Source organism: Aedes albopictus, chromosome 1 (genome assembly GCF_035046485.1).
Source record: "Aedes albopictus strain Foshan chromosome 1, AalbF5, whole genome shotgun sequence".
NCBI lineage: Eukaryota > Metazoa > Arthropoda > Insecta > Diptera > Culicidae > Aedes > Aedes albopictus.
This window is the reverse complement of record NC_085136.1, coordinates 201,873,626-201,900,881: the sequence shown is the minus strand read 5'-3', so window position 1 is coordinate 201,900,881 and position 27,256 is coordinate 201,873,626. Positions and strand designations below refer to the sequence as shown.

The following is a 27,256-nucleotide window of genomic DNA, read 5'->3' as shown; positions in this document are numbered from 1 at the left end:
TGATAAAGAACACTACACCCACATGGATGTACACAAACTGATCCAATTTCATTCTTCCTCGAACGAATGACGTGACCCAAATATTTATGCATTGCTGTCATATAGCCCCCGCTATCGTATTTCTCTTCATATAGTTCAACACCGCATTCAATATTCATCTATGTTTATTGTCTTGTCTATCTACATTTACCCTAGACTCTACTGTTGATGATGACATTTTCCTAGCTCTTTGGTAATCAATTAAAGTCATTTTGTACACACAACCTAAAGCTTACCTCCTCCCCCTACCAATAACTTTTCTGATCATAGTACGGATTCGGAGGCGCTCCATACTGGTCACTGCTGTACTGAATTCCATAGGCAGGGTACGGTGGCGGAGGTGGTGCTGGTGGGACAACGGCAGCGATCGAATTCATCGAACCAAATCCGTTCGAATATCCTCCAACCGGATCGTCAATGAACTCAGCGGACGTACTCTTGCTCTTCTCGGCCTCCTTGCTGGCCGCCTCCTTGGCTGCGGTTGCATTCTCAATTTGAATCCGCTTCGATTTGTAGCGTCGATTCTGGAACCAAATTTTGACCTGCGTGGGTGTCAGCTTTAGTATTCCGGCCAGCGTTTCTCGTTCCGGTGCCGAAAGATACCGCTGCTGACGAAACCTTCGTTCTAACTCTAGCACTTGGCCTTGGGAAAACAGGATGCGTGGTTTCCGTTTCGCTCGGAGCTTGCCATTTTTGCGAAGCTCACACCGGGAGGAAGTTACTAGTTGGGTGCTGCATTCTTCTGAAATGGAAAAGACGCAATGTTAATTGATTCTAGCTTATTCTAAGTCCAAATGTTAATACTCACTGGGTGTCAATTTTTCTTCACTTGTACTCATCTGACAAAGGCTATCAAGTTCCTGAACATGCTCAGATGTTACACGGCTAGTACTGCTTTGAGTTGTGCGGTAAGTGGCATCGTCCTTTATTTTTGGCACGGATGCCTGTGGACTACTCTGTGTTACATCGTTCAACGGTGATTCGGTATTGACCGAATTGGTATCTAGTTCAATTCCACTGATAGCTGCCGGGTGCGTAGATCGGACATCTTCGATTTGGAAGCTGCAGTCCTTCGAGTCAACAACCACACCCAAGGAAAGTTCGAGATCTGAATGGCTGCTCCCGGAACTCATACCGCCAGAAGTGGCGTTAATCATCGGAGATGCATGATGATGATAGGAACCGTAGGATGGTAACGAATGATGGTGATAGTGCGGTGGTGGGACTGCCGAGGTGTTGTAGTCGTAGCAGGTGGTGGGCGAGGCGCTGTAGCTACTGTAGTCATGATGATGGTGTGATGCAGGAATGTACCCGTGTGGTATCATCTGATAGGGGTCATTGTGAGGCGGGTATCCAGCATCGTATCCTGGGTACGATAAATTCAAATGCGATACCGGTGAACTGCAATAAAAGGAACATAATTATGAGTTAAACAATGCAAAATTTATTGATAAAATCAGTTTATAAAAATGAAATTTGAAATTGTCCAGCAATGTTATTATTGTTGAGTAATACAAGAAAGACTTTGCTGCAAAGAGTCGGGAGAATGATTTGTCTCCTTATCAGATTTTCAATGCTGACGAAAGTGGATTATTTTTCAAGGAAATCCAAGAGGAAATCCCAACAAAAATATGTGTTGATGAAGACGCCAAAACCGCGCGGGATACAAAATCAATAAAGAGCGTGTAACGTTCATGCCTTGCAGCAACATGGATGGAACGCTTAAATTACCGTTAATGGTGATTGGCAAGTCACACAAACACAGTGCGCTCTAAAATCTGAAAGAATTCCCTGTTTACTACAAGGCAAATAAGAGTGCTTGGATGGACAATGTTTTTTGGGGAATTCGTCCCGAAAATGACCAGGTTCAAGGGGCTTCCCGATGAGAGCCGCCCTGGTGCTGGACAATTGTTCAACACATTACAATGCCGATGCACTGAAAACCGCTGATGGATCGATTTTCACCATCTTGATATGATGATGCAAAAAGTTCAAGCTCGTGGAGGAGAGTGAAAAAGATCAACATAAAGTATGTCATCTTTTGGGTCGATCAAGAATGGAATTTAGTTTCGGCTGATTCAATTCGAAAATCGTGGAACTTGCTTTACAAATTTCTTGGGTTTTCGGCTTGCAGTCTGAAAAAATTGCGTTGACTGATTTCAGATCATCGCCGACGTTTCGGTCCAGGTATGGGACCTTCCTCAGGGCTCGATACAACAATCAACCTGTCACAGAACTTTTTAGAAAGCAAAAAAATGTCGGGTCGTAAAGGGTCACGCTGTCTGCTACACTTCTGGGCTATCCGTTATGATTCGGTCCAGGGAATTCCCTTCTAGCACGGAGGAATACCTGCCGGGATTGACCATCACTTTAACAACATTGCTTTACAAAGCCAGCGAAATTGAAGATGAAGACGATGTTCCGCTGCCGGTTGTGAGAGATGCACTCAGAAGAATGGCTGAGAAGATGAAGACAGAACAGTCCGAAGAAATCAACTAGGCGGATTTGAGACCCTGGACGACGATGAGATCATTGCTAGCGTTGTTCACCAAGATAAAGACGAAACCATTACAGTCAGGTTTTTTTTACGCGGGGGATACGTACCGCGTAAAAATAAAACTCAGTTCAAAATTCAAAAAACCGCGTAAAAAAAGTCTCATCATTTCTCGACGAATCATGCAAAAATAAGACGATGAAATTTTTTTTCTAAGTGGTTCAGATCGCGAGATATACGACGTTCAGATAAAACTGGAATCTCCCAAGAGCACTAGCGCCACATAGCGAGTGATTCTCGAACTAAATTGTATTCTATGTGAAAGCTCTCAATCTTCTGAGTAACTTTTCCCAAGTTACTTTTCTAAGTGGTCCAGATCGCAAGATATACGACGTTCAGACTAAACTTTAAGCTACCAAGAGCACTAGCGCCTCGCAGTGAGTGATTCTCGAACTAAATTGTATTCTATTTGAAAGCTCTTAGTCTGCTGAGCAACTTTTCGCAAAACAGTATACATCTAAGATGTTCAAAACGCGAGATATAAGACGTTTAGACTGAACTGGAAGCTGCTAAGAACACTAGCGCTACGCAGTGAGTGATTCTTGGACTAAATTGCTTCATATGTGAAAGCTCTTAGTCTTTTGAGCAACTTTTCCGAAGACAGTATCCTTCTAAGTGGTCCAGAACACGAGTGTTCGGGATACTCACAATTTTCCGGTCGTCCACAGGCTTTCTTACGGCTGTTTGCCGCACGGGACCAAATCACCACACTTGCGCTACTGGAATGGGCTAGCCGATACTAGGGAAACACGAGCGCATGCAACGAAAACTCCTTGCGGTACACTCATTGCACAATTATGGGTCACTCAAGGAACAACCATTTCATAATATGAATCGTTTTTCATACAAAAACAACACTTTTATTATTTTTATTTTATATTCTCTTCTTTGAAACCCCTTTTTATTGTTTTAAATAAAAATATGCTTGTAAAATTCACTTTAGGCTGTGAAAATTACTAAAATGTTGGTGAATAATGAAAACCACAATAATGGGTCAAAATTGACTGTGTAACAATCATGGGTCAACTTGCTGCCTATTATGGGTCACTCAAGAGAAATCGGCTCAACAATAATGTTTTGTCTATTTTTTCAATGAATGATCACTTATTCTCGATAGATCAACTATAGTAGAATCCAAAACTGGTCTCAAACCTCTTAACGAAGCGTGTTTTCACGATTTGAAATCAATTTTTCAAAATTGGGACAAATTCTCCAACACAACCACCGATAAACGCCTAAAAGTATGCAATGCCCATGTACGCAGAACTGTCAATATTATGCTGCACAAAAAGTGACCCATAATTGTGTGATTTTCGGTGTTCCTTGGCACAATAATGAGTCACTTCAATTTTGCCTGAAATAAGCTTTAATTAGCTGCAGTCACATGAATTTCTACACTTAGAACGTAAATTATACCTTTGTTCTGGTGACGATACCATTTCGCACACGAAAATCTCTAAATCTCGCTTTTACAGAGCTTACGAAAGCAGCGCACGCACTGTCCGATATTCACAATCGAAGCGTTACTTTGACAGCTAGTTTTGCGCCGAACAAAAAAAAAATATTGAAAATATGTATTGTTTATGTATTAGCCCGTGTGCGATACGTATAGTGACACAAAACAAATCAACTTATGTACGAAAAATAATAATAGCTAACAAAAGCTTGCAATTAATAAGTATTTATCTATTAAAGTAAAAAGTGACTAATAATTGTGTGTGACCCATAATTGTGCAATGACTGTACCGTCTACCCCCGTTCGTTTGAACGGCACCTCATGCAAACCAACGGGGTTCATTTTTAATTTGAACGTCTAGCAACTCTGTTAGCATCGAAAAACACACTACTGGCAACCTGATTTGGTGTTTTGTTTTGGTTCTGCGTTCCGTTTCACACCGTTCCATTAGCAGAATGACGTTTGAACCATTTTTAGTTTGAACGATGTGCAGATTAGAGGGGGTCAAACTAAAAAGTGTTCAGATTACATGCGGTCAAACGAACGAGGGTAGACGGTAGCACAAATGAATTGCTCCACTTTTTCACTAAAGCGCTGAGCTAATTCACTGCATTCGAAGCTTGTTGGTCTTCCACTCCGAAGGACAATTAAGGCACGCCTTCTATCACCAACGATCAACACTAATCGCGACGAACGATATGCGGGGGGGAGGCCTCGGAATGCCAACTCACAACCGACCGTTTGATGCACTTGATCTATTCGGACCACGGTTTTAGAAATCGGTTTTACCGCGATCACAGAGTGTGTTCAACTGATTTATATAAAACAGAATCTCTCATCAGTAGCCTACTAGCCTGACTGTGTTTGGCTCTACCAATCCAGATGACCCCCAATTGTAGAGGCGCTAGGTGAGATGAGGAGAAAATCGTTTGTTTACGTCAAAAATGCAATTTTTCGTCTTCAAAATTAACTCATATTTTGCTTTGGTGGTTGCTATTTTCCATTGGTAATGGCTTCTATTATCATCAATCTCGATGTCCACGGCTACAGACATCGGATTGACCAGCTAACAAAAAATCCGGAAGATCGCCCGCCGGAGGCATAGCAAGAGCTCCTCAAATTAATCACATAAATTGTTCGTAAGTACCTACCGGATCTTAGCGCATCTGAAAGAGAATAAAATTTTCTTTCCAAAAAGTGCTCGTTTGTTTCTCTACGATGCGGAATTCGATATGAAAAAGTGAAAAAAGTGCATTTTGCCTGTGCTGCGCTATGTTAAATTTTGGCGGAGCCACGTTTTTCATAGGGTTCTCATACCTGCCACCAGATGCGGAGGGATCGTTAGCTTCTGTTGGATTTACCTATATTGTGTGGAGGTGACTGGCAATACAGTTGGGTCATCAGTGTGTGGAGTGTGGTTGAAATGATTCGTCATCATGTAGATAGCTATATAGTTATTTTAGATTGCTTTCAATTCATGTAGGGTACAATGTTTATAATGGTGCCTTAATTATAAGTAGAATAACAAATTCAAAATAGATTTAATAGAGAGTTCAAAAACATAATTTTTCTTTAGATAGTTAACTAATTGCCTAACAACGAGATGTACGACGATCAGATTGAACTGGAAGCTCCTAAGAACACTAGCGCCACGCAGTGAGTGATTTTCGAACTAAATTGTTTTCCATGCGAAAGATTTTAGTCTTCTGAGTGACTTTGCCGATGACAGTATCCTTCTAAGTGGTCCAGAACACGAGATATACGAAGTTAGGACTGAACTCAAAGCTCATAGGAACACTAGCGCCATGCGGTGAGTGATTCTCGAACTAAATTGTTTTCTTTGCGAAAGCTTTTAGTGTTCTGAGCAACTTTGCCGAAGACAGTTTCCTTCTAGGCGGTCCAAAACACGAGATATACGACGTTCAGACTGAACTGGAAGCTCGTAGGAACACTAGCACAATGCACACTGCAAATTTTGTTTGCTGGTATTCAGCAAATTTTGCTGATTTTTTTTGTGCTGATTTCATTCAGCAATACGAATTTACTGAGTATCAGCAATTATTTATCAACTTGCTGAACCATCCAACAATTTTGACAGTTGATCAGCAACGTTGTGCTGATACTCAGCAAAAAATTTGCTGAAATTCACCAATTTATTTTGCTGATTTTTTTTGTGCTGAAAGCATTTCCAAAAATTTGGTGTGCAGTGAGTGATTCTCGAACTAAATTGTTTTCTATGCGAAAGATTTTATTGTTCTGAGCAACTTTGCCGAAGACAGTGTCCTTCTAAGTGGTTCAGAACACGAGATATTCGATGCTGAGATTGAACTGAAAGCTCCTAAGAACACTAGCGCCACGCAGTGAGTGATTTTTGAACTTAATTGATTTCTTTGCGAATGATTTTAGTCTTCAGAGTGACTTTGCCAAAGACAAGGTCCAGAACACGAGATATACGACGTTCAGACTGAACTGGAAGCTCCTAAGTACACTAGCGCCACACTGTGAGTGATTTTCGAACTAAATTGTTTACTATGTGAAAGCTCTTAGACTTCTGAGCAACTTTGCCGACGACAGTATACTTTTAGGTAATCCAGAACGCGAGATATACGACGTTCAGACTGAAATGGAAGCTTATAGGAACAAGCGCCACGCAGTGAGTGATTTTCGAACTAAATTGTTTCCTATGTGACAGCTCTTAGTCTTCTGAGCAACTTTGCCGAAGACAGTATCCTTCTAGGTGGTCCAGAACGCGAGATATACGACGTTCAAACTGAACTGAAAGCTTATAGGAACACTAGCGCCACGCAGTGAGTGATTCTCGAACTAAATTGTATTCTATGTGAAAGCTCTTAGACTTCTGAGCAATTTTGCCCAAGACAGTATCCTTCTAGGTGGTCTAGAACGCGAGATATACGACGTTCATACTGAACTGGAAGCTTATAGGAACACTAGCGCCACGCAGTGAGTGATTCTCGAACTAAATTTTTTACTATGTGAAAGCTCTTAGACTTCTGAGCAACTTTGCCCAAGACAGTATCCTTCTAGGTGGTCTAGAACCCGAGATATACGACATTCAGACTGAACTGGAAGCTTACAGGAACACTAGCGCCACGCAGTGAGTGATTCTCGAACTATATTGTTATCTATGTGAAAGCTCTTAGTCTTCTGAGCAACTTTGCCGAAGACAGTGTCCTTCTAAGTGGTCCAGAATGCGAGATATTCCAGAACTACTGGCAAAATGTAGTGGTATCCCACATGTCCGACATGGTGCCCTGTGTAGCAGATTCCCGGTGGCCAATGTTCCCGGAACCACTATTTCAACATATCAACACATTCTTGACGAAATTATCTATCAAATAAGACTTTGGTCATTTGAATTGGTGAAAAAATCATCATTCTATAAGAGTTTGATTTTCTGGGCCATAATGACCCCAATGCATTATTCGTAACTTCTTTTAAGGTTAAAGGTTAAAAAAAAAATATATAAAAATAAAAATAAATAAACAAGTTCTTGAGGGTTTCCTTGACTGGCCGTGAGTTTTCTATCAAGGCAATGTCGTCGGGTGGTCTGACGAACGGAGCTGTGGCGGGGCTCCACGTGGGTTACTGGACTGACTGGGAACCTTTCGCCGTTATGACTTGGCGAACGAGACTGTTGCGTGATTCTGGTGGGCTTCCTCCGATATTCGTGGGAATTTTCAGCTCGTGAAGATTGCGGCCGGTTGATTCGGGCACAAAGTGATGTTAGTTTTACACGGTTGAGACAGAATAGGTAAAAGGCTCTCTACCTATTCTGCCTCTGGGTACTGCGTGCATAGTCTCACAATTTCTTGGGATTAGTGGTGGCTGTGAGTAATGTTACGATTTCGGCGGGTGCGTCTAAATGAAGAAAATAGTCGTTCATCGTCCAAAACCCGAGGACTTACAGAGATGCTGTCTTCAGGAAAGCTATTCAGAAGACCAAAAGCAACAACTTTCCTGAAGGCGGCATTTTTGTAGGTGTCCTGGTTTTAGAGATATCGAGGTGATTCAGGGTGATGCAATATTGTTGCAATACTTTTTGTGAGTCCGTACTTATGACGGGTAGTGTATACGGTGTATTTAGAGCAATCATTACTTTATATGCAAACTTAAGGTTGATTTGAAGTGGCAATGGGCAATTATAGAATCAAATTAAGATTATACTGGTACTAGTACTGGTATAATAGTGATAGTGATTGAGTTCGTGTCGCTTGTGGTTTGGTTTATCTATCGCTCTACGTTTTTGCTCTCTTGGTGCGGTTACTATCATCGAATATTCGCGAGAATATGTGCTGTCGAAAAAGTAAACTATTCTGCATTGAATAACTTCTGATTAAAGCCAATCTGCTATGCTGAATAGCCTATCAAAGTGTAGGAAAACATTGTGATTTTCTACCCTTATAAATCACAAAGTACGCCATCATTCGCCGCTGCCACGAGTTACTGTTGTGAGTGATTGCTGACTGTGTGTAAATTCTCCGTATCAACCGAACTACAAACAAGAATGAGCTTCATGTATGGTTGTGGTTATTGTCGTCTACCAATTGGCGGACTGGAAGAACGAATACGCTGCGACGGTTGCTGCCAGAAGGAGTTCCATATGACCTGCACTACACTAAATACGTTTGATGTACGGCGCTGCAACGAACAACGAAACGTTCTCTGGATGTGTGATGACTGCTTGAGATCATATCGCAAACAACGAACGGATTCACGTAGCGAAAAGGAAACAAAAGCAGAAGACGAGCATCACAACATTGAAGTCACGGTGGGTCAACTGCAATCGGAAGTTGCGAAAATTAAGGAAAGCATCGAAAGTTTACAGACATCGTTGAATTGTAGCCGAGATAATCGAACGATTAATACCTTGCCGTCCTCGTCAACGCCGCTAAGAAATGCTTTTCCGGATCGAAATGCGACAACCTGCGATAGCGATAGGTCGTTAATGATGGGCTCACGTTTGGATAATTCATCAATGGATTCACCTCGCAAATATTGGATTTTTTTCACCAGAGTAGCCAAGCATGTTTCCACCGATGCTATTCGAGGAATGGTTTGTCGATCGCTGCAGCTGAAGCATGAACCGGATGTTATCAAGCTGTTACCACGCTGGGGAAATATTGAAAATCTACGATACGTCTCTTTTAAAGTCGGAGTCGATTGGTGTTATAAAGAGAAGGCAACAGAAGAATCTACGTGGCCAGCCGGACTACTGTTCCGAGAGTTCGTTCGTTATGAATCTTCCTACTGGGAGCCATAATTGAAATGTTGCTTTTTGATAGTTTGCATGTTAAGTCTCATTTCTAATTCTATTATTTGAAGTCTGTTAGCGTGATAAATGAATTGTAACTTTATGCTGTAGTTAATCATCATTGGGGCCTTACTGAGCCTGTTGATGAGTATCCAATAAATAAATATAATCTTAGAGCAGTCGCATAATGCCCATTGCCACTTTAAATCAACTTTAAATTTGCAAAGCAATGATTGCTCTAAATACACCGTATATCTGCATGCACAAAGGCTTCAGCACCGTGGTTACTTGGGCGTTTCAAAAGCGGATGTTCATGGGTTCGATAACAGTCCCGGCACTTCGTCAGTTGCTCTTCCCCCCGAGAGCGGCTGGCACTTGACCCTCTTCTGAGCTCTCATAGCTCAAACGGACCCGGATAATTGGATATCGGCGAACGGCAACCCATAATGGACGACCCCCAATCGGACTGGAAAAGGAACAACAGCCACACATCATTTCATCATCGTGCTCATCATTCTACCAAGGACAGGGTAGAAAAGTGAAAGCAGCACAAAGGCAAACCAGTTCGATATTGTAGAATAAGAATATAATAGAATACACATTTAGGCGCTGTACAAAGTGTAAGTGCAGCCGCCAATTGGAATCGCTCACGTAGTGCCCTAGTGGACAAAGGAGCTGTAAAGTAGGTTAAGTGGTCAAAAATAAAAAAATAAAAAATAAATCTTTTTGAAATTTCTCTATGAAGAATGGTATGAATTTCTACTAAATTTGGGATCTAATGCCTCTCGGCACGTAAAGAGCATGTTTTATATATTTTTCATCGTTGTTTTTACGCTAGAATTTCAAACCTATAATGAATAAGTTTGGTGCATTTCAACATTTTTCTTAGCTCTGCTTATTGTTCTAGATGCAAAATCTTCCCCAACGACGTTAATAACTTCATTAACATATTAGTATGAAAGTTTGTTATATTTTTTTCAATGTTATATGGGCAAAAATATATCCTCTATCTTAAGGGCCCCCACAACACTGTGGCCCGGGCCCCCACATTTGTAAATCCGGCCCTGACCAGAACTAACACAGAGCTGCACAGTGGAGTGTAAGTGCTGAAAATCATACAGCATAACGTGCACTGCAAAGCTTTCGCTCCATCAAAACCCGCGAGCCAATTCTTGAACGAAAATTTAATAAAAGAGCAGCTGATTTCATCAACCAGCTGAAGCTCCAGTACCCAAACGGAATCAAAAAAGTCGATTGGAGCGAGAATTTGATGTTTGTCCCTTACTAATGCGCAGATCCAGGCGAGGACGGATTATCCTACGGCATATTCAAAAACCTTAGACTGGATATGCAGAGTTTGGTATGCGAGATGCTCAACGACGTATTCGTCACTGAATGCCATTTGTTTTTTTTTTTTTCATCTCCATTCCAATTTGCGATGTTCCGTGGTAAAATGAGGAAATAATTAAATTTTAAAGTGTTATTATCTTATAACTCCAAACTGAACCTCTTCTGCAGTGCTTTGCGGACGACATGAACATTATTGCCAGAACATTTGGAACGGTGGCAGAGCAGTACACCCGCCTGAAACGCGAAGCAGCAAAGGTCGGACTGGTGATGAATGCCTTAAAAACAAAGTACCGTCAAATGGGGTAACTTGCAACACTTTTCGACTTTGAAGCAGTATCATTGAAAATCTAAACATTTGAACCATCCTGTAAAAGCATAGTGTATGCTAATTACCCAGAGTAGAATACTATGCAGCAATTGATTTATCAAAATATGTTGTCATCTAATCAGGAGATTCGAAATACATGCTTGTTGCAAGTTTACCCATCTGTGGGGTAACTTGCAACACAGGACATGACGTTAAGTTAGCTATCATTAAACAGCCCGAACATTTTAGTGCTTAGTCGTATTGTAAATTTTTGATGTAATGCATGAAGAATGCATTATTAAGATGTACACTAACCAATTAATATATGAAAAGGTTGATAGTTATTGCAAGTGAAAGTATATCGTTTAATAACAGGTCTCAAGTCCCTCAAATATAAAACATATATGGATTTCGTGACATAGTACTCGTAACAAAATGTCAACAATGATAATTGTCATTTCTTGAAAAGGTAGAGTGAGTCATCTTCAAGTGTTTGACAATTACAGCTAAAATAACATGATTGAAACACATCTAATGAATCTTGTAAATATCAAAGTCATTAATTTGGGTACTCAGCTGAAATAATTTAGTCCATCTAGGTTCAGAATTGATGTTAGTGATTGTTTTAAAGCGCCCATAAACTAAATTAAACTTTAAACAAGATGTAACATGAATATAACTCCATAATATGGTATTTCCTAATAATATTTGAAAATCACATTCAAAAAAATATAAAAAAATGAGTTGTCATTTGAAAATGAACTCGTTACGTAATCAAGAAATGATCCGTTTCGGTTATTTCTGTCAAAAATATCGTGAAATGAAAACAAATAATAGAAGGTTTTGTCAAATTTAACTGTTGCAAGTTACCCCATAGTGGTTGACGAATATAATAATGATTTTTTACATTACTTAGTCGATAAGTTTATTAAACTTTTATCGTTCAGCTAAGCTTACTATTAGGTACCTTAACTGCAACCAAGGTCATCAGACTTATCGCACTTACCATAGGGGAGAGGTGAAACACGATTTCCATACTTGTTTTTATGGCATAAAATGAGCAACCCGTTTTAACAGTGTAGCTTAACAATAAACAAAGAAACAAAACTAATTTTTCCACTAAATCGATCTTTGGTATACATAGGCTCTATAACCGAAATAGAAGGGCATACTTGTTTTCATTATTATTAGAAAATACTTCACATTTAGTGTAAGTCATCGTGTTGCAAGTTACACCGCTGTTGCAAGTAACCCCGTTTGACGGTACCTATATGCTGGTAGGCGGAACTTCGTCTACCTCGGATTCTTACTGACGGCTGACAACAACGTGAGCCGTGAAATTCGGAGGAGCATCTTCAGGGATAGTCGGGCCTACTATGGGCTCCAGAAGAAACTGCGGTCGAATAAGATTCATCCACGCACCAAATGAACCATGTAAAAACGCTAATAAGACCGGTGGTCCTCTACGGGCACGAGACATGGACCATGCTCGAGGAGGACCTGCAAGCACTCTGAGTTTTCGAGCGACGCGTGCTAAAGACGATCTTGGGCGGTGTGCAGGAGAACGGTGTGTAGCGGAAACGGATGAACCACGAGCTCACTGCACTTTACAGCGAACTCAGCATCCAGAAGGTGGTCCAAGCCGGAAGCATACGGCGGGCAGGGCATGTTGCAAGAATGCCGGACAACAACCCTGCAAAGCTGATGTTTGCATTTGATCCGGTAGGCACAAGAAGGCGTGGAGCGCAGAGTGCACGATGGGCGGACCAGGTAGAGCGTTACCTGGCGAGCATTGGGCGCGACCGAGGATGGAAAGCGGCAGCCACAAACCGAGTATTGTGGCGTACTATTGTTGATTATGTCTTGTCTTAACGTTGAACTTTTCGTCATTGAAATCATCGTCATCATCAAACATTTGAAAGCAGTTTTTTCGCTCAAAACAACAGTTTTTGCTATGAAAATATATTCACTGTACTCCACATGGGGAATATAATGGAGTGAATATATTTTCATGATCCTTGTTTTGATTTGCAGCGAGAAAACTGCTTTTTATTTTCCGAAAAATGATGACGGATGCTTGAGCCTTAATGATGTTGAACAAATAAATGTATGTATTTATGTATCCGACATCCTGATGACGTGACCCGCCCACCGTAGCTTCCCGATTTTTGCGGTGTGGACGATGGTTGGTTTTCTCAGAAGCTGATGCAGCTCGTGGTTCATTCGCTTACTCCAAGTCCTGTCTTTCATCTGCACTCCGCCGTAGATGGCACGCAGGGCCGGATCTAAGGGGTGGCTGGGGGGGCAGGGCCCCCACAAAATCCGTTTATGCTTGCTAAACATTAACTTTATTGTTCAAAAACAAAGAAAAACTTTTTTTCTCATCACATTTGTACCTCCGAGGGGCCTCCACATTCGCTCCGGCCCCGGGCCCCCACAATCCTTAATCCGGGCCTGATGGCACGTAACTGCTTCCGGTCGAAAATGCCAAGGACGCGTTGATCCTCTGCACGTAGAATCCATGTTTCGTGACCATACCCGAGCAGAAGAGAATAACAACAGCATAACAAAATGCGTTATTTTGGCAAAATAACTGCATAATGGAATTAGTGATTTTCATGTTATTAACATAACATATTGAGTTATAAACTTGTCTGTCATAAGCGGCAAAATAACAAGTCACATAACAAAAATTTGTTAATGAAAAATCAGTTTAATAACATGTTTTGTTAGTGGCAATAACAACTTAATAACAGTGAATTTGGGAAATATTTCAATAACAAATTTTGATATTAAAGAGTTATTGATAACATTCCGAAAGCAAAATTAGGGTAAAAACTAACTTTTTTTACTCATTTTTGGGTAATTATTTTAAGTGTGTTATTCTATTTTTAGAAAAAAATGGGTCACATAAAAAAAAAATTCGAATTCATTATAAAACTTACAAACATGGACGGGATTTGAACCTCCAATCCTGCTATCGTAAATTTTCAGTCGCCTTTACCAATGAGGCTATCACAGCACTTGCAGTGAGGGACGATAGAAGCTTTACTGGTTCTACGTATTGCCAGTTTCCCCATTCCCCCATCTTATGTTTGCCAGTCGCAGAACAAAAATAGACAGAGATTTGAATGCAAGATCAAACAATGAACCTCTCTCTCTTACCAACAGCGCTATCGCGGTGCGCAGACATGTGCACTGTAACACTAATAACAGTGGTGGCGTTCGCATGGCCCGTCGTCGGCTGTTTCGGAACAAAGAAAACGACGAAAAAGTTGCTAGTCGACTATTTATGATTGAGCTTCGTCATGGGGAGCATTTTGGCGGCGACAAAGATTCTTTCCAGACGGAGATGATTTTTGCCTTTCTCGTACACTAAGTGTACTGGAAAGGCTATATGTTCACTCCAAAAATGACTTTTTGATTGGAGGCCCGGAGGGTCGAGCCACATATACCAATCAACTCAGCTCGACGAAATGAGGTGATGTCTGTGTGTGTGTATGTATGTGTGTGTGTGTGTATGTGTGTGTGTGTGAGTATGTGTGTGTACAAAATAAACTCACATCACTTTTTGCCAGTAAACCTCAACCGATATTAATGACCGACGGTTCATTCGACGCGGAATCTGGTCCCATTGTTTCCTATTGAAAATGGTTCGGATCGGTCGAGCCGTTCCGGAGTTATGGCCATTTAGGTGTTCCGGACCGGTACCCCAACCAGGGGCCAGATATGAAAACGCTACAACCCATCCATGTGACACATCAAACAACGGCATTTTTGATAACTTGATGAATAGTTACCATGAAAATGGTCTCAGACCATATCTGAACCGGTAGTGTCCCGGAACCGGTTCCGGGTGTCCCGCCGGGAGTGGCCAAATATAAAAGTGAACTAAACCCATGCATGCGACACATCAAACCGCGGCTTTCTTGATAACCTGATGAACGGTATGCAGGAAAATGGTCTCAGACCATATCTGAACCGGTTATGTTCCGGAACCGGTTCCTGGTGTCCCGCCGGATGTGGCCAAACATAAAAGTGAACTAAACCCATGCATGCGACATATCAAACCGCGGCTTTTTCGATAACCTGATGAACAGTAAGCAGAAAAACATTCTCAGATCATATCGGAACCGGTAGTGTTCCGAAACCGGTTCCAGATGTCCCGCCGGAGGTGGCCAAGTATAAAAATTAACCAAAGTCATGCATGCGACTTATCAAATAGTGGCTTTTTATATCCTGATGAACAGTAAGCAGGAAAATATTCTCAGAACATATTTTAACCGGTAGAGATCTGGAACCGGTTCCAGGTATCCCACCGGAAGTTGCCAAATATAAAAGTTAACTAAACTCATGCATGCGACATATCAAAGAGCGACTTTTTCGATAACCTTATGAACAGTAAGCAGGAAAATATTCTCAGCACATATCTAAACCGGTGGTGATCCGGAACCGGTTCCGGGTGTCCCACCGGAAATGACCAAATATAAAAGTGAACCAAACCCGTGCATGCGACACATCAAATTTGTTTTTTTCGATAACCTGTTGAACGGTTAGCAAGAAAATAGGATCAGACAACATTAGAAACTACCGGTACTGTTTCTGAATCCATTACGGTTTCCCCGCCGAAAGTAAGCAAATATAAAAGTGAACCAAACCCATGCATGCGACTCATTAAATTGCGGGTTTTTAGCTGTCTTGATTTAGCAAAAAATAGTTTCCTGTCATATTTGGGACTACCGGTAGTGTTCCGCAGTCGATTACGGGTGTTTCATCTCAAGTGGTCAAATGTAAAGGAGATCTGACTAATGAATGCGACACATTTAATGACTTTTTAGGTAACCTGATGAATGGTTAACAAGAAAAAAAATCATATACCAAACTTTGGAAAAACAACAGTGTGCGGAAACCGGTTCCAGGTGCCCCGCCGGAAGTGGTCAAATGTAGAACGTAACCAAAGGCATGAACACAGCATATTAAATAACGTCTTCTTCGATAACGCGAAGAACAGTCAGCAAGAAAATACTCTCAGGCCATATTTAAGACTAACGGTAGTGTTCCTGAACAAGTTTCGAGTATCTCGCCGGAACTGGCGAAATGCAAAAATGAACCACACTCACGCCTGCGGCACACTCAATTCGCGACTTTTTGGGAAAACTTATTAACAATTTACATGGAGCTAGTCTAAAACCGCATCAAGAACAATCCGTACAATCCCGGAACAGGTTCTGGATGTCCCACAGGAAGTGGTAGAATGTAAAAGTGAATCGTGTTTTTAGGTAACTTAATGAACATTAGCAAGGAAATAGTCTCAGACTATATCTGGGAGACCCGGTAATGCTCCGGAACCAGCTCCGGGTACGCCACCAAATGTACCATGTGACACATCAAACCACGGCTTTTTTAAATAACCTGAGGAAGGGTAAGCTAGAAAATAGGCTCATACTACATTAGAGACTACCGGTATGGTTGCAGAACCAGCGTTCGGTGCTTCGCCGGAACTACGAAAGTAAATGAAATCAATGCAAAGGATACATATATGTATGAGAACAAAATCTTGACAAATTGAATCCACATACAAACAGACGTCTCACTATACTCACTACCTATCGTTCTTGTTTTCAACGGTTGATTCAAATTCATCATTCATCAGTTCGCAAATTGAACGCTCACGCCGCACCCCTCGTGTTTACTCCTGTTTGACGTTTACTCACTACCGCCGTCTAGCTAGCGGATCGCAATTTGTTCCAAGTGATATGTCTGTTTATCTGTGCTGAAGCGATCTCACCAAATCACACAATTTCTGATTCCTGAGGTGTAAATATACAATGAGTCAAGGTTATATGGGAAAATTTAAAATTAATCGCATCAACTTCGAACAAAAGTTTTCCAATCCCCTTTTGCGTCTAAAATTTCTGGGTAAAATTTTGATGTGACTGGTTGCGCCCTCGCATTCTGTTGTAAGGACATTGTGAACCTACTTTAAAATGTTTATCATGTTGATATGTTTTTTGTTGTGCTGTCAGTTGTCATGCTGTCAGATGGGTGCAGCAAGTTGGACTGCAACGAAATATCGTAACTAGGCTGCGTACTTTTCAAGCTTACCGAAGACACCACCCAATAATGCGACACCTAGTGTTTGAACAAGTAAACCGGATGGAATATTCCAATATTCAAATTTATTACGCAGTAACATGCCAAATTGCGTCGTAGAGAATAAATCGGCGCAGTATTGTTTAAGAATAGCGAGAAATACCTAATGCAATCAAATCTCTCTCTAAAATCGAACAATAGACGGGATTAGCGCTGCAGCGATTAGGATCTGCCCAATCTAACTCGCGTCGGGTTGATCATAATTGTGGAGTGCGTATTTACAACTGAACAGTCCAACTTTCGAAGTGACTTTAAAGTTTGATTAAAGCTAATTCTTATTGTGTAACACTAAACTCGAAGTAAGTTCGCGGTCGTTTCTTGTCTATTTAAATAAATTAAGTGTATTTAATGATATTTTTCTTACATTTAGTGATTCAATTAGTCGAGTGTGATAAAAGTTTTTAGAGAAAATCCCACCATTGGGATAATTTGTGATAATTCGTGCTTTGGATTAGTGAACATTCCTAAATTCAGGTAAGCCTAGTGAAATAACGTGAAATAATTCGAGCAAATAGTGAAATTATCCGCGTTGAGCAGGAAAACGAGCCCAGCCAACGTGGGCGGTTAGTGCGGAGTGACTACGGTCCGGCGTCTGCGTGAGCTACGTGCGTCGTAGTTTGAATCGCCAACCGACGCTACGCCTAGAGGACGTCGATTGATCCGTTCGTCCAGTGCATCCTGGTTGAAACGAAAGCTCACCTCTCGTCACCTTGCTGTTGCGACAGCCGCATGCAACATAAATCTGCGCGTGTGACACGACTCGTACGCCAATAAGTCGCAAGGTGTCGACCGTGTTCTCTCAAAACGGAAACACTCCACAGAACTAGGGGATATCTGTACCCCGAAAAGGACACCTGCGCGCGAGTCTGTAACCGTTGGAGGACAGTGTCGCGTCGAGAGTTTGGCCGTGTCTTCTGCAAACCTGAGGACATCCGACGCGGGATTCTCCGAAGAAAAGGTCAGATCTGTCCTTTAGTTGCTCGAAAAGTTTCTAGAAACAAATGCAATTATTTGAACAAGAATTAAAACGTGACGTCACACACGGTTAGGAATTAGGCTTTCCTTAATTTAATAAATTAAAATCTAAATATTGCTCGATCATTCCTCGATAAATTGATCGCTTTTTTTGTTATTTCGTGATCGTTAATTTTTTGAGCTGAATAAAAATTACTTCTAGTTTAGAACACACTCCATTTTGCCTACGTCACGAATATTTTTATTAGATTTAAGGTTGGTATTTTCCTATTAGTTGCTAAGCTTCTTTCTTATTGTTTGATTTTTGGGATTTGTACATATTTTTCATAGTTTTTAGGTTGGTTGGTAAGTACTGATTGGTTTATTGGCTACGACGTTTTGGTGTGTTGAAGTGCGACTTCGGTTCTGGTGGAACTTAAACCTGCCCTGAGTTGGCAGTCTCATCCGGGTAAAACTTAGCAGAGCTAACGGTCCTTCTTTAGAGGAGGTGGCGCTTAAGCCGCTAGCTTTTGGAACAGGACAGAACGTTACACTGTAATGTGGTTGAAGTTTGTATGGGAAATTTCACATGCTTGCATTTTTTTTGTCAAATTTCACATGAATGTTGTAACCTATGATATGATAATAAAATATAGCCTAAAGTGTGCAGAGAAAACCGCAAAGCGATCTGTGATTGTGTAAACAGTTTTATCTTAGCTTGTAAGTATCGTATTGATATTGATTGGCCTCCAGTGTTAGTGAAGGTGCTCAAGCAGTCAACTGAGAAGTCTGATATATTTCAGCTCTGCTCATATGTTGAACATAACGTCGGACTAGGTATGTGCTATCAATAATTTTTGAGTCAATGAGCCATTTTACGAAGTGACAACGTGACAACAATGTTGATGATCATATTGCTTTTCACGGATTAGGACGCTACCTCCTGTCAAAATTTCATTCATAAAATCGGCTCGTAAAATGGACTATTCAATGATGGCTTTTCTTATAAAATATCTGGATTCAGAACACTTTGGCAAACGTCGACGAAAAGATCGTGAGAACATATTCGACGAGAAAGGCACTATCACCACTAGGTGGATAAATTAGGGTTTTTTTATTTATTTTTTGTTCGCGTTGTGAGAACGGCAATTATACACGTACCTACGTGAGCGAAGGTAAAAGGTAATTATATCATATGCCGATATGATTACTTCTGCAGATGCTGTTTAGTTTTATTCTGTTTTAGATTATTTTTAGTAATGAAAAAAGATATTTATGACATAATGTCAAACAATATATGATCGAATAATAATAGATCGAAAGAAAAAAGTTATAATAGACAAATGCAATCATCAATTGAGCAGAATTGTCTGTATAGTTGACATTTTTATTGATTAGAATTATTTAGTAGGTACCATATTTGCTATCTCCACTCTCACTTACATTCATTACTTCGTATTACATAGTCTGTTCGGTACTTTTTGACGTTATAATTAGAGGTTAGAATAGCAGTACTGTTAAAATGACATATAAATTCAACTAAGTTTACTCAATTTTGAGATAAAAAAAACTCATTTGCAGATGTATCACTTTTTGAAGCTAAAATTTTACTTAACCTATAAGAATTGGGAATCGCAGAAAAGTGATAGGAATTTGGCACCGTAACGGGACTGGGATATTGAAAGAAAGAAATTAATACAAAGATAAACATATCAATAGCTATGATGCTATATTTACACAAAACTCAAATTATAGCAATGAATAAAATAAAAAAATACGGAAGAGTCTGATGAAATTTCTAGAAGTTGCAATGCCTTTATTTTTTACTTCATAATATGAAACAGCAGACAATAAAATAAAGAAGGTAAACTATGTAATGGTTGTATCTGCGATTAATTTTCTCCGATTTTGACAATATTGATCTCATTTGATCCAGATTAATTTTATCCATCAAAAACAAATCCGACTGAACCGATCTGGTCATCGTGAGTTAAGAAAAAACCCGAATTGCCATACACGTGGAATTTTCCATAGACCAGCTGCAATTGGCTTCTTTAGTGGTGTTGAGATAATTCCATATTCACAATCTACATGCCAAACTGAGCCGAAATCCAAATTTTCATGAACTTTGGTGCCCGGGAACCTATTTAAAAATCGATTTAAAGTTTGTATGGGAGCGATTTGTCGAATCACCCCTCGTCGCATTTCGTACTGGGCGGAGCTGTCAAGCAGTTGCCCAGCTGTCAAAAGGTGATTTCAAAAAATCTTTTTGTAATTAAATTTAGGTATCAAAATAAAGTTTTAAAAATCTGAAAAAAATCATACTGGCTTTAAAAAAAGGTGCTCTTTCGAATAAAATCAAAAAATCAATATATTATTCATAATTTAAAAACCCAATTTGTGATTGGTACAAATTAAGTACCTTACCAAGAAAAAAAATGTTAAATTTAAATTTATACGTTCAATATGTAGTCCGTCCAAATTCTTACACCGTACATCAAACCGTTTTTAATTAGATTTTGTTTTAGATTTCATAGAGGCTTTTTAAAATCTTCTCCTGTGTGGTAGGGATAGGATTTTTCAAAACACCATCGTTCTTTTTCTTCTTCATGCACCATCAAATCATCAATAGCATATCTGCCCAGCCTAGGCCCAAAGTATTGACTTCAAAGTAATCATTACGAAGCATAAATGTTAATTTCTTGATTTTGCTTTGGCTGACCAAGCCAAGGTTGACCGTAGCATTTCCATAATTCAAATCTCAATTTGTTCATCGAGCACATGTTCTGTTGTGCTGCACGTGGATGTCAAAGCGTTTTCAACAGTGTAATTACGAAGCATGTTTCACGAGAGACCATATCTTTTCAATACGCTAACTCCAACAACGCCGATATTAGAATAGAGGAGCTTAGAAGCAAAGGGGTGTAAGTTACAAAAACCCACTTTCGAGTAAATGAGCTTTGAAGTTTTTCACCAGTTTTTCATCCCATTCAAAATGTATGGAGTTTCAATATCAACCCAATTTTCTCTGATTTACTGTAATTTTTCTAATCATAAAAATAATCATTAAAAAGTTCTTGTGAGCTTGAAATCTGAAGATTTTTTGATATTTTCAGCTCAAACTCGACAAAACGGCCACTTACACCTCTTTGCATCTGGGCTTCTCAATAGCATAAGCATATGTTCCAGAAAATTTGGACTTTTGGGAATACAGCGTAACCCAATCGATCTATTCGCATAACCGATCAATAAAAAAAGATTTCTTATTCAAACGAGTCGAAGTTCACTTAAATCGGTTCAAAGTTGAAAAAATATGAGTACTTTTCAGTTTTGAGGGTAGCCGGATACGCTTCCGGCATTCTACACAATGAAAAACAAGCAAAACTGCAGCCCCTCAACAGCGATTGAATGTTTTTTTTTTTAAATTTTTCAATTACATAGAATAAAGCTGTTTCCTTTAAGCATTTTCTGATCTTTTACCTGCTATCCATCGACCTTTTGCTCTACAAGCAATGAAAAAAAACGAATACTTAATCAAATTTCTCATTTTTTGTAATATAGCTAAAAATTAAAATTATTTCATATTCTGATGTAATTATGTTATTTTTGCAACTGATTATTTTGTTCAGTTGCAAAAATAACAAAGTTTTAACAGAGTTTGTTCTGATTTATTTGTAACAAAACTAGTTACAAAAGATTATAATATGTTTTGTTATAATTTAGTTTGAAAAAGTTTGAAACAGTCCATGTCATAACAAAATTATGACATAATTTGTTAGTTATAACACATTAAGATATAATAATGATATATTCTTGTTATGTTCATCTAGTCGGGTATGGCCTCCACTTTAGCATCCTATTCTACATCATATATGACTTCATGATGGCTGAGAATTCTATATATTAAGACCAACATGTGAGAATGCGAACTTCAGTTTCTTTCTTCCCTAATAGGTGTATTTTCAACTATTCATACACCTATCTTTCAAATAGGTAGATTCGACTTCATCCTCTGGAACGATAGGGAAAACATGTGAAATACAAAATATTTCTGAAAAATCCCATTAAAACCATCTACAATTTTGGATTCAGCTGTCTGTATTAGCTTCGTTCAAACAAGTTTACTCCATAAGTTTGACATTTTTATCATTGAAATTCACATGTCAAAGGCGGAATCTGGAACGTCCCTTTGAAAACCTTAAAAACCTTCAATATCGTCTGCTATGTTCTCGTTTAGATGTATGCAGGGTACTGCGCCACTTGGGCAGTTGCTGGTATTTTGGGTACTTTTCAGCTACAACTCAGTTAATTTCAGAAATTTAGCAAAACCTCGCGCCGCCCAGCAGGGACTTTGTTTTGTACACATTACAGCACCTCCATGTCACGTAATATACCATACCTCTTATCAAATGTGATACCGTAAGCGTACCATACTTTGCGCTCCTAGGGCCTAACTTTGCGCACTTTTCAAAAAATCGTTAAACAGTTTTTCTGGTGCATTATGCAAACTTTTTCCCACGGAATACTAGCTAGTGATATGGGGCATGCACTTTATCTCAGTTTGGATGTAATGATAAATGGAAGAGGAAGACAAATTGATGAGTGAATATGCAGTTGCTTTCCCTCAAATGCTGTAAATAACGTTGTAGAATGATGTAGGTTTTGTTTCAAAATTTGTTTTAGTTTAGATAGCAATACCATAAAGTATGTGTGCACTCTCAATAATACAATAATAACCAAACTTGTTCCACAACAGAATGTAATATTGAAATGTTATTAATGGGCTGCATACCAATTGCTTGGTCATAACAAAATAAGATTGTCCAACAAAACATGTTATGGAAACGTAATGCCTTGATAATTCAATAATAACAAAACAAGATATAAAAACAGGTTTTGTGATTTCGTAGTTATTAATTTGATATTCCCCTCTGCTCGGGTAGAAGACTACCGTCGAATCAGCGTTTTAAAGATAGTTAACTTCGTGTGACTGCGAAATTTGCTGGATCGTAGAGTTCTGCGGAGTCCAAAGTAAGTTCGATTTACTGCTACAATCCGTCTCCCAATTTCTCTGCTGGTATCTTTATCGGCGGTCAGTGTCACCTCACCAGTCTCGAATTCTTCTACCGCCTCGATTTCAACACCGTAGATAGAAATTCGGTTTGGCGGGCGCGTTAATTTCTCCTTTAGCAGAGTGCGGAACTGGAGATTGATCGGCCTTCAGTGATTCGCCTCCAAACGTCATCACCCCACCGCAAAATCGCTACCGTAGAACGATCGACGTGCCACCATTTTTCGAATGTTGGAGAGCACAGGTACCTTTTTCGCGGTGTTGCTTCACCGTAAACAACACCGCGAAGAAGGTACCTTCACCTTCCACTATTCGTAAGGTGGTGGCGCGTCGATCGTTGCAGTTTATCGTTTGACAGTCAATAGTGAAGGCGTGAAGGTGATCACTGGTTAGCAGTTAACTGATAGAACTTAGAACTGATTTTGTGCAGCTCAGTCTGTATGTTAAAAACATAACGTCGGAATAAATGCCAATAAGTTTTCCGGTTCGAAAATGCCTATTATTATTGTTGTATATCAGGATTCAAGGCCTACGTCGAGATCATGAGTACATATTTTACGAGAAAGACACTATCATCACTTGGTGGATTAATCAGGGGTTTTCCTTTTTCTTCTACGGCATCGCAACTGAAATCCTCGTAAGTGCAGTGGTTCCCGACGTCTGGCAGGCGGCCCTCAATTCTAAATTTAAGTATTCTTGAGGCTAAACGGTACATTCGGGGAAGCATTTTTCGAGGAAAAGGTGCAGTCGGGAAAAAGCCATCGGAGAAATTTCATTCGGGAACTGGTTTTCGGGAATTGTCGTACACTCGGGCATTCAAGTTAAAGTTTTGGAGCTCAAAGAAGTATCGATCGAGAAGCCCTGCATGATTGTTGCCATTTTTGAAGATTTTCTTAAGAAGCACAACCTACAAGGTAAATTGAAACACGAATACGAACTTTGGTGGCATCAACAGACGAGGATAGGAGAACATTTTTACCTGTTGAAACAGGCGTTCAATCTGCAGCTAGTTGTCGTTGGATGCCCTGCTCACGTTTTACACAGCCCACTACAATATGGACTTGACCAATTGGGAGCTTTTGATATGGATTAGAAAGTTAGGGAAATTTTCAATTTCTTCTTGAGCCATACAGTACGAACAACTGATCTGAAGGAATTCTGTGGTTTTGTGAATATCGAATATCTGGTCTGTTGTATCAAAACAAAACACGCTGGTTTAGCAAAAAAAGAAAAAAATGATTCCAGCGTTGCCACGGTGAATTAAGCTTGTTACGCACTTGCTAATGGCTAATGACCGAGTGCTGGGTTAACTGGTGTTCCAAACCTTTTGATAACTGCAGGAATAACTGTTTCGCTGCCGATCATAAATTTATATAGGTATAAATGTCAGTTTTTTTTTTAGTATTTTTTATAGTTTCTCTGCTGAAACATCTGCCCAAATAAAAAAATATTTACTCCGTAGTCGACGGTACTTTAAAGGAAAAACTTTCCTACGTACCTCTCCATCGTACAGCCCAGATAATCGGCTTCTGCTGCAGCAGCAGCTGCCGCCGCGGCGTTCTGATCCACTAGATTGAGTATATCCTTTACCGAAAATGGTGTGTTATTATTCGATTCACTTCCCGACGATACTTCAGAATGGGTCTGCACTACATCATAGTATCCTTGTTGCAGCATTTCTTCTTCACTTCGATGTGAATTGTAATCCTCTTCCGTATTATATTGTAGTCAATCCAATCTACTACATGTAGGCTGCACAACTGCTATCCAACTCTTTCGTGTTGATTGATCACTTCACAGTGCCTCCTTTGATTGATTTCGCACTTGTCTCTTCTCTCGCACTTGTTGGATCAAGTGTCGCTTAGCACCCCTTCACCGAAAACAAGGGTTAAAGCACTATGATTACACTTTCACTTTTGTCAAGTGCCCACTTGGAACATTTCCCGCTATCAGTCCCCCAAAGGATGAAGATCCCAATTGTACAAAAAAAAAAACTCTCCAACCGATTCGACATCCAACCGACGAAAGCTCATCCGAATGACTGAACAGTATTACACTGGGAAAACCTCCCCCAACAATTCGTTTCCATATAGTGCATCGATGAAAGTCTAGCATTTCCAGAGGGCCGTCCCAGAGCGAAAGAGACCCAACCACATCCCGGCAATTTGTCGCTGTCTTCCAACCAGCAACCAACCACTTGAACATCGACCAGTGGAAAATTGAGCAATTTGAGTTTTTACTCTCCTTCGCGCGGCGGCGCTTACAGCCGACCCGGCACGTTGCCTTCGGAGGACAAGTGCACACCCGCCACCACCGTCGCGTCGCGTCTCCGTTTCGTCGTTCTATGCATTCTCAGTGACTTCTGGTGGCGCCCAGAAACAAATCCCATATGTTCTGGGGCAAAAACCACTTGAAAATGAGAACGAATCGGGCGAATCTGCTGCTGTAGCATGAGCTGGCCATTCCCAGCCAGCAGCCGTTCGTTCTGCTAGGGTTGACAGTGCTATTGAAAAATGGTTTGATCGTTCATTCAAGTTGAGCCTTGTGTATTTAACATTTTCCGGGAACCCTAGCCCGAGAATCGAACAGCCAACAGCATCCCGATCGTAAAAGCATCGTAATGGAAGCTAATAAAACGATTTCATCGACATTAGAGCAGTTTTTTTTTGCGGCACCGAAATATGTTTGACTTTGCTGACAGGCGACAGTTTGACAGTGGTTGGTTGGTCGTGTGCTGCTGGCTGGCTGTGGCTGATTGACTGCAGGGTATGCGAGAGCTATAATATCCAATGACAGACAACCGAAAAGTAAACAAATTTGAAACTGATATTTTGATCAGCTGGGAGGAAGCGAAAGGTGCTCCCGGTTGTGTTTTGGCATGTGTTGGAATTGTGAGTAAAATGTCCTCGGTATCACGTGTTATCTGGAATTTAGTGACGACAAGTCAAATTCGACTCATTGATTTCGCCGCCTCCTACGTAGCATTTTTTCCCACACAGTCTCTTTTATCGTTACACCTGGGGATCATCATAGCAGACGGATTCGCATATCCACCACGTTCTGACTGACGGACGACACTTCTCCGACATAGTCGACCAATCTGGCGCTAACATCGACTCCTACCACTATGTGATGATGGTCAAGCTGCGCCCAAAACTTCCCGTCAACAATGTACGGTTCCGGGAACCGCCACGGTAGGTACAACCTAGAGGGACTGATGCAATTGGATGCACCTCATATGTGGAAAGAAGCACCGGGTATGTGGAAAGGAGTCAACAAAACGAATGGTTCGACGAGAAGTGCAGAGCGATTTTGGAAGAGAAGAACGCAGAGCGGGCGGTTGTGCTGCTGCAAGGAACCCGGCAGAACGAGAAACGTTACAAATAGAAGCGAAAACAGCAGACCCGTTTCTTCCGGGGGGGGAAGCCTGTGCCGTTCCCATGAAACACGGAAGTCCTTCGACTTCGTGTCACGAGCCGAAATATGCAGGGATGAGGACAGAAGCCTCTCGATTGCAGGACGTGCGGCGATCGAAAAGTGGAAGCAGATGAGCACCTGAATGGCGTGGAACTCATAGGCACGCCAAATCGCGACAACGGAGGGAACTACACACCAATGCAGCAGAGAATGGAAAAGTACCAACTCCCATACTGAGGGAAGTTATGGAAAGTAATCGCTGCTTTTATTAATCTGATCAGCTTACCAGGATTCAGGAAGTGCGGTTGATACTGTCGTATGAAGCCCATGATGTAGCCATGAAGTCGATGAACAAGTGATGCGGTGGGACCTGGTGTTCTGGAAGAATTACCGTACGGTGAAGCCGTTCGTGATAACTTCTCAGGAACTCATTCATTTTAGACGACAGAAGACGAAAGATGATATGGGATATTACTTCGTAGGCGGCATTTAAAATGTTTATCGATTTTAAATTCTCACATTATAAATGGTTGCCTTTCTTGTGATTGGGGTACATTAACCCTTCCTTGCACATCTCCGGTAGCTTCCGGTTTCTCAGATCCTAACTATCCTATACCTGATAGGCAGGTGGCCAACTTTTCTGGACCCATCTTGATAAATTCAACTGCCTTACCTACCATCCT

At 40.6% G+C, this 27,256-nt stretch overlaps 1 protein-coding gene across 1 annotated transcript; it reads right to left on the bottom strand.

Moving 5' to 3' along the window:
* On the bottom strand, positions 1–27,256 carry LOC115258417 (muscle-specific homeobox protein tinman). The gene is made up of 3 exons (XM_062846129.1): positions 24,655–27,256; positions 848–1,440; positions 1–781 (listed from the first exon to the last, which is right to left on the bottom strand). The coding sequence occupies exons 1-3, from the start codon at positions 24,831–24,833 to the stop codon at positions 285–287; spliced, it is 1,269 nt and encodes a 422-aa protein (XP_062702113.1). The 5' UTR covers positions 24,834–27,256; the 3' UTR covers positions 1–284.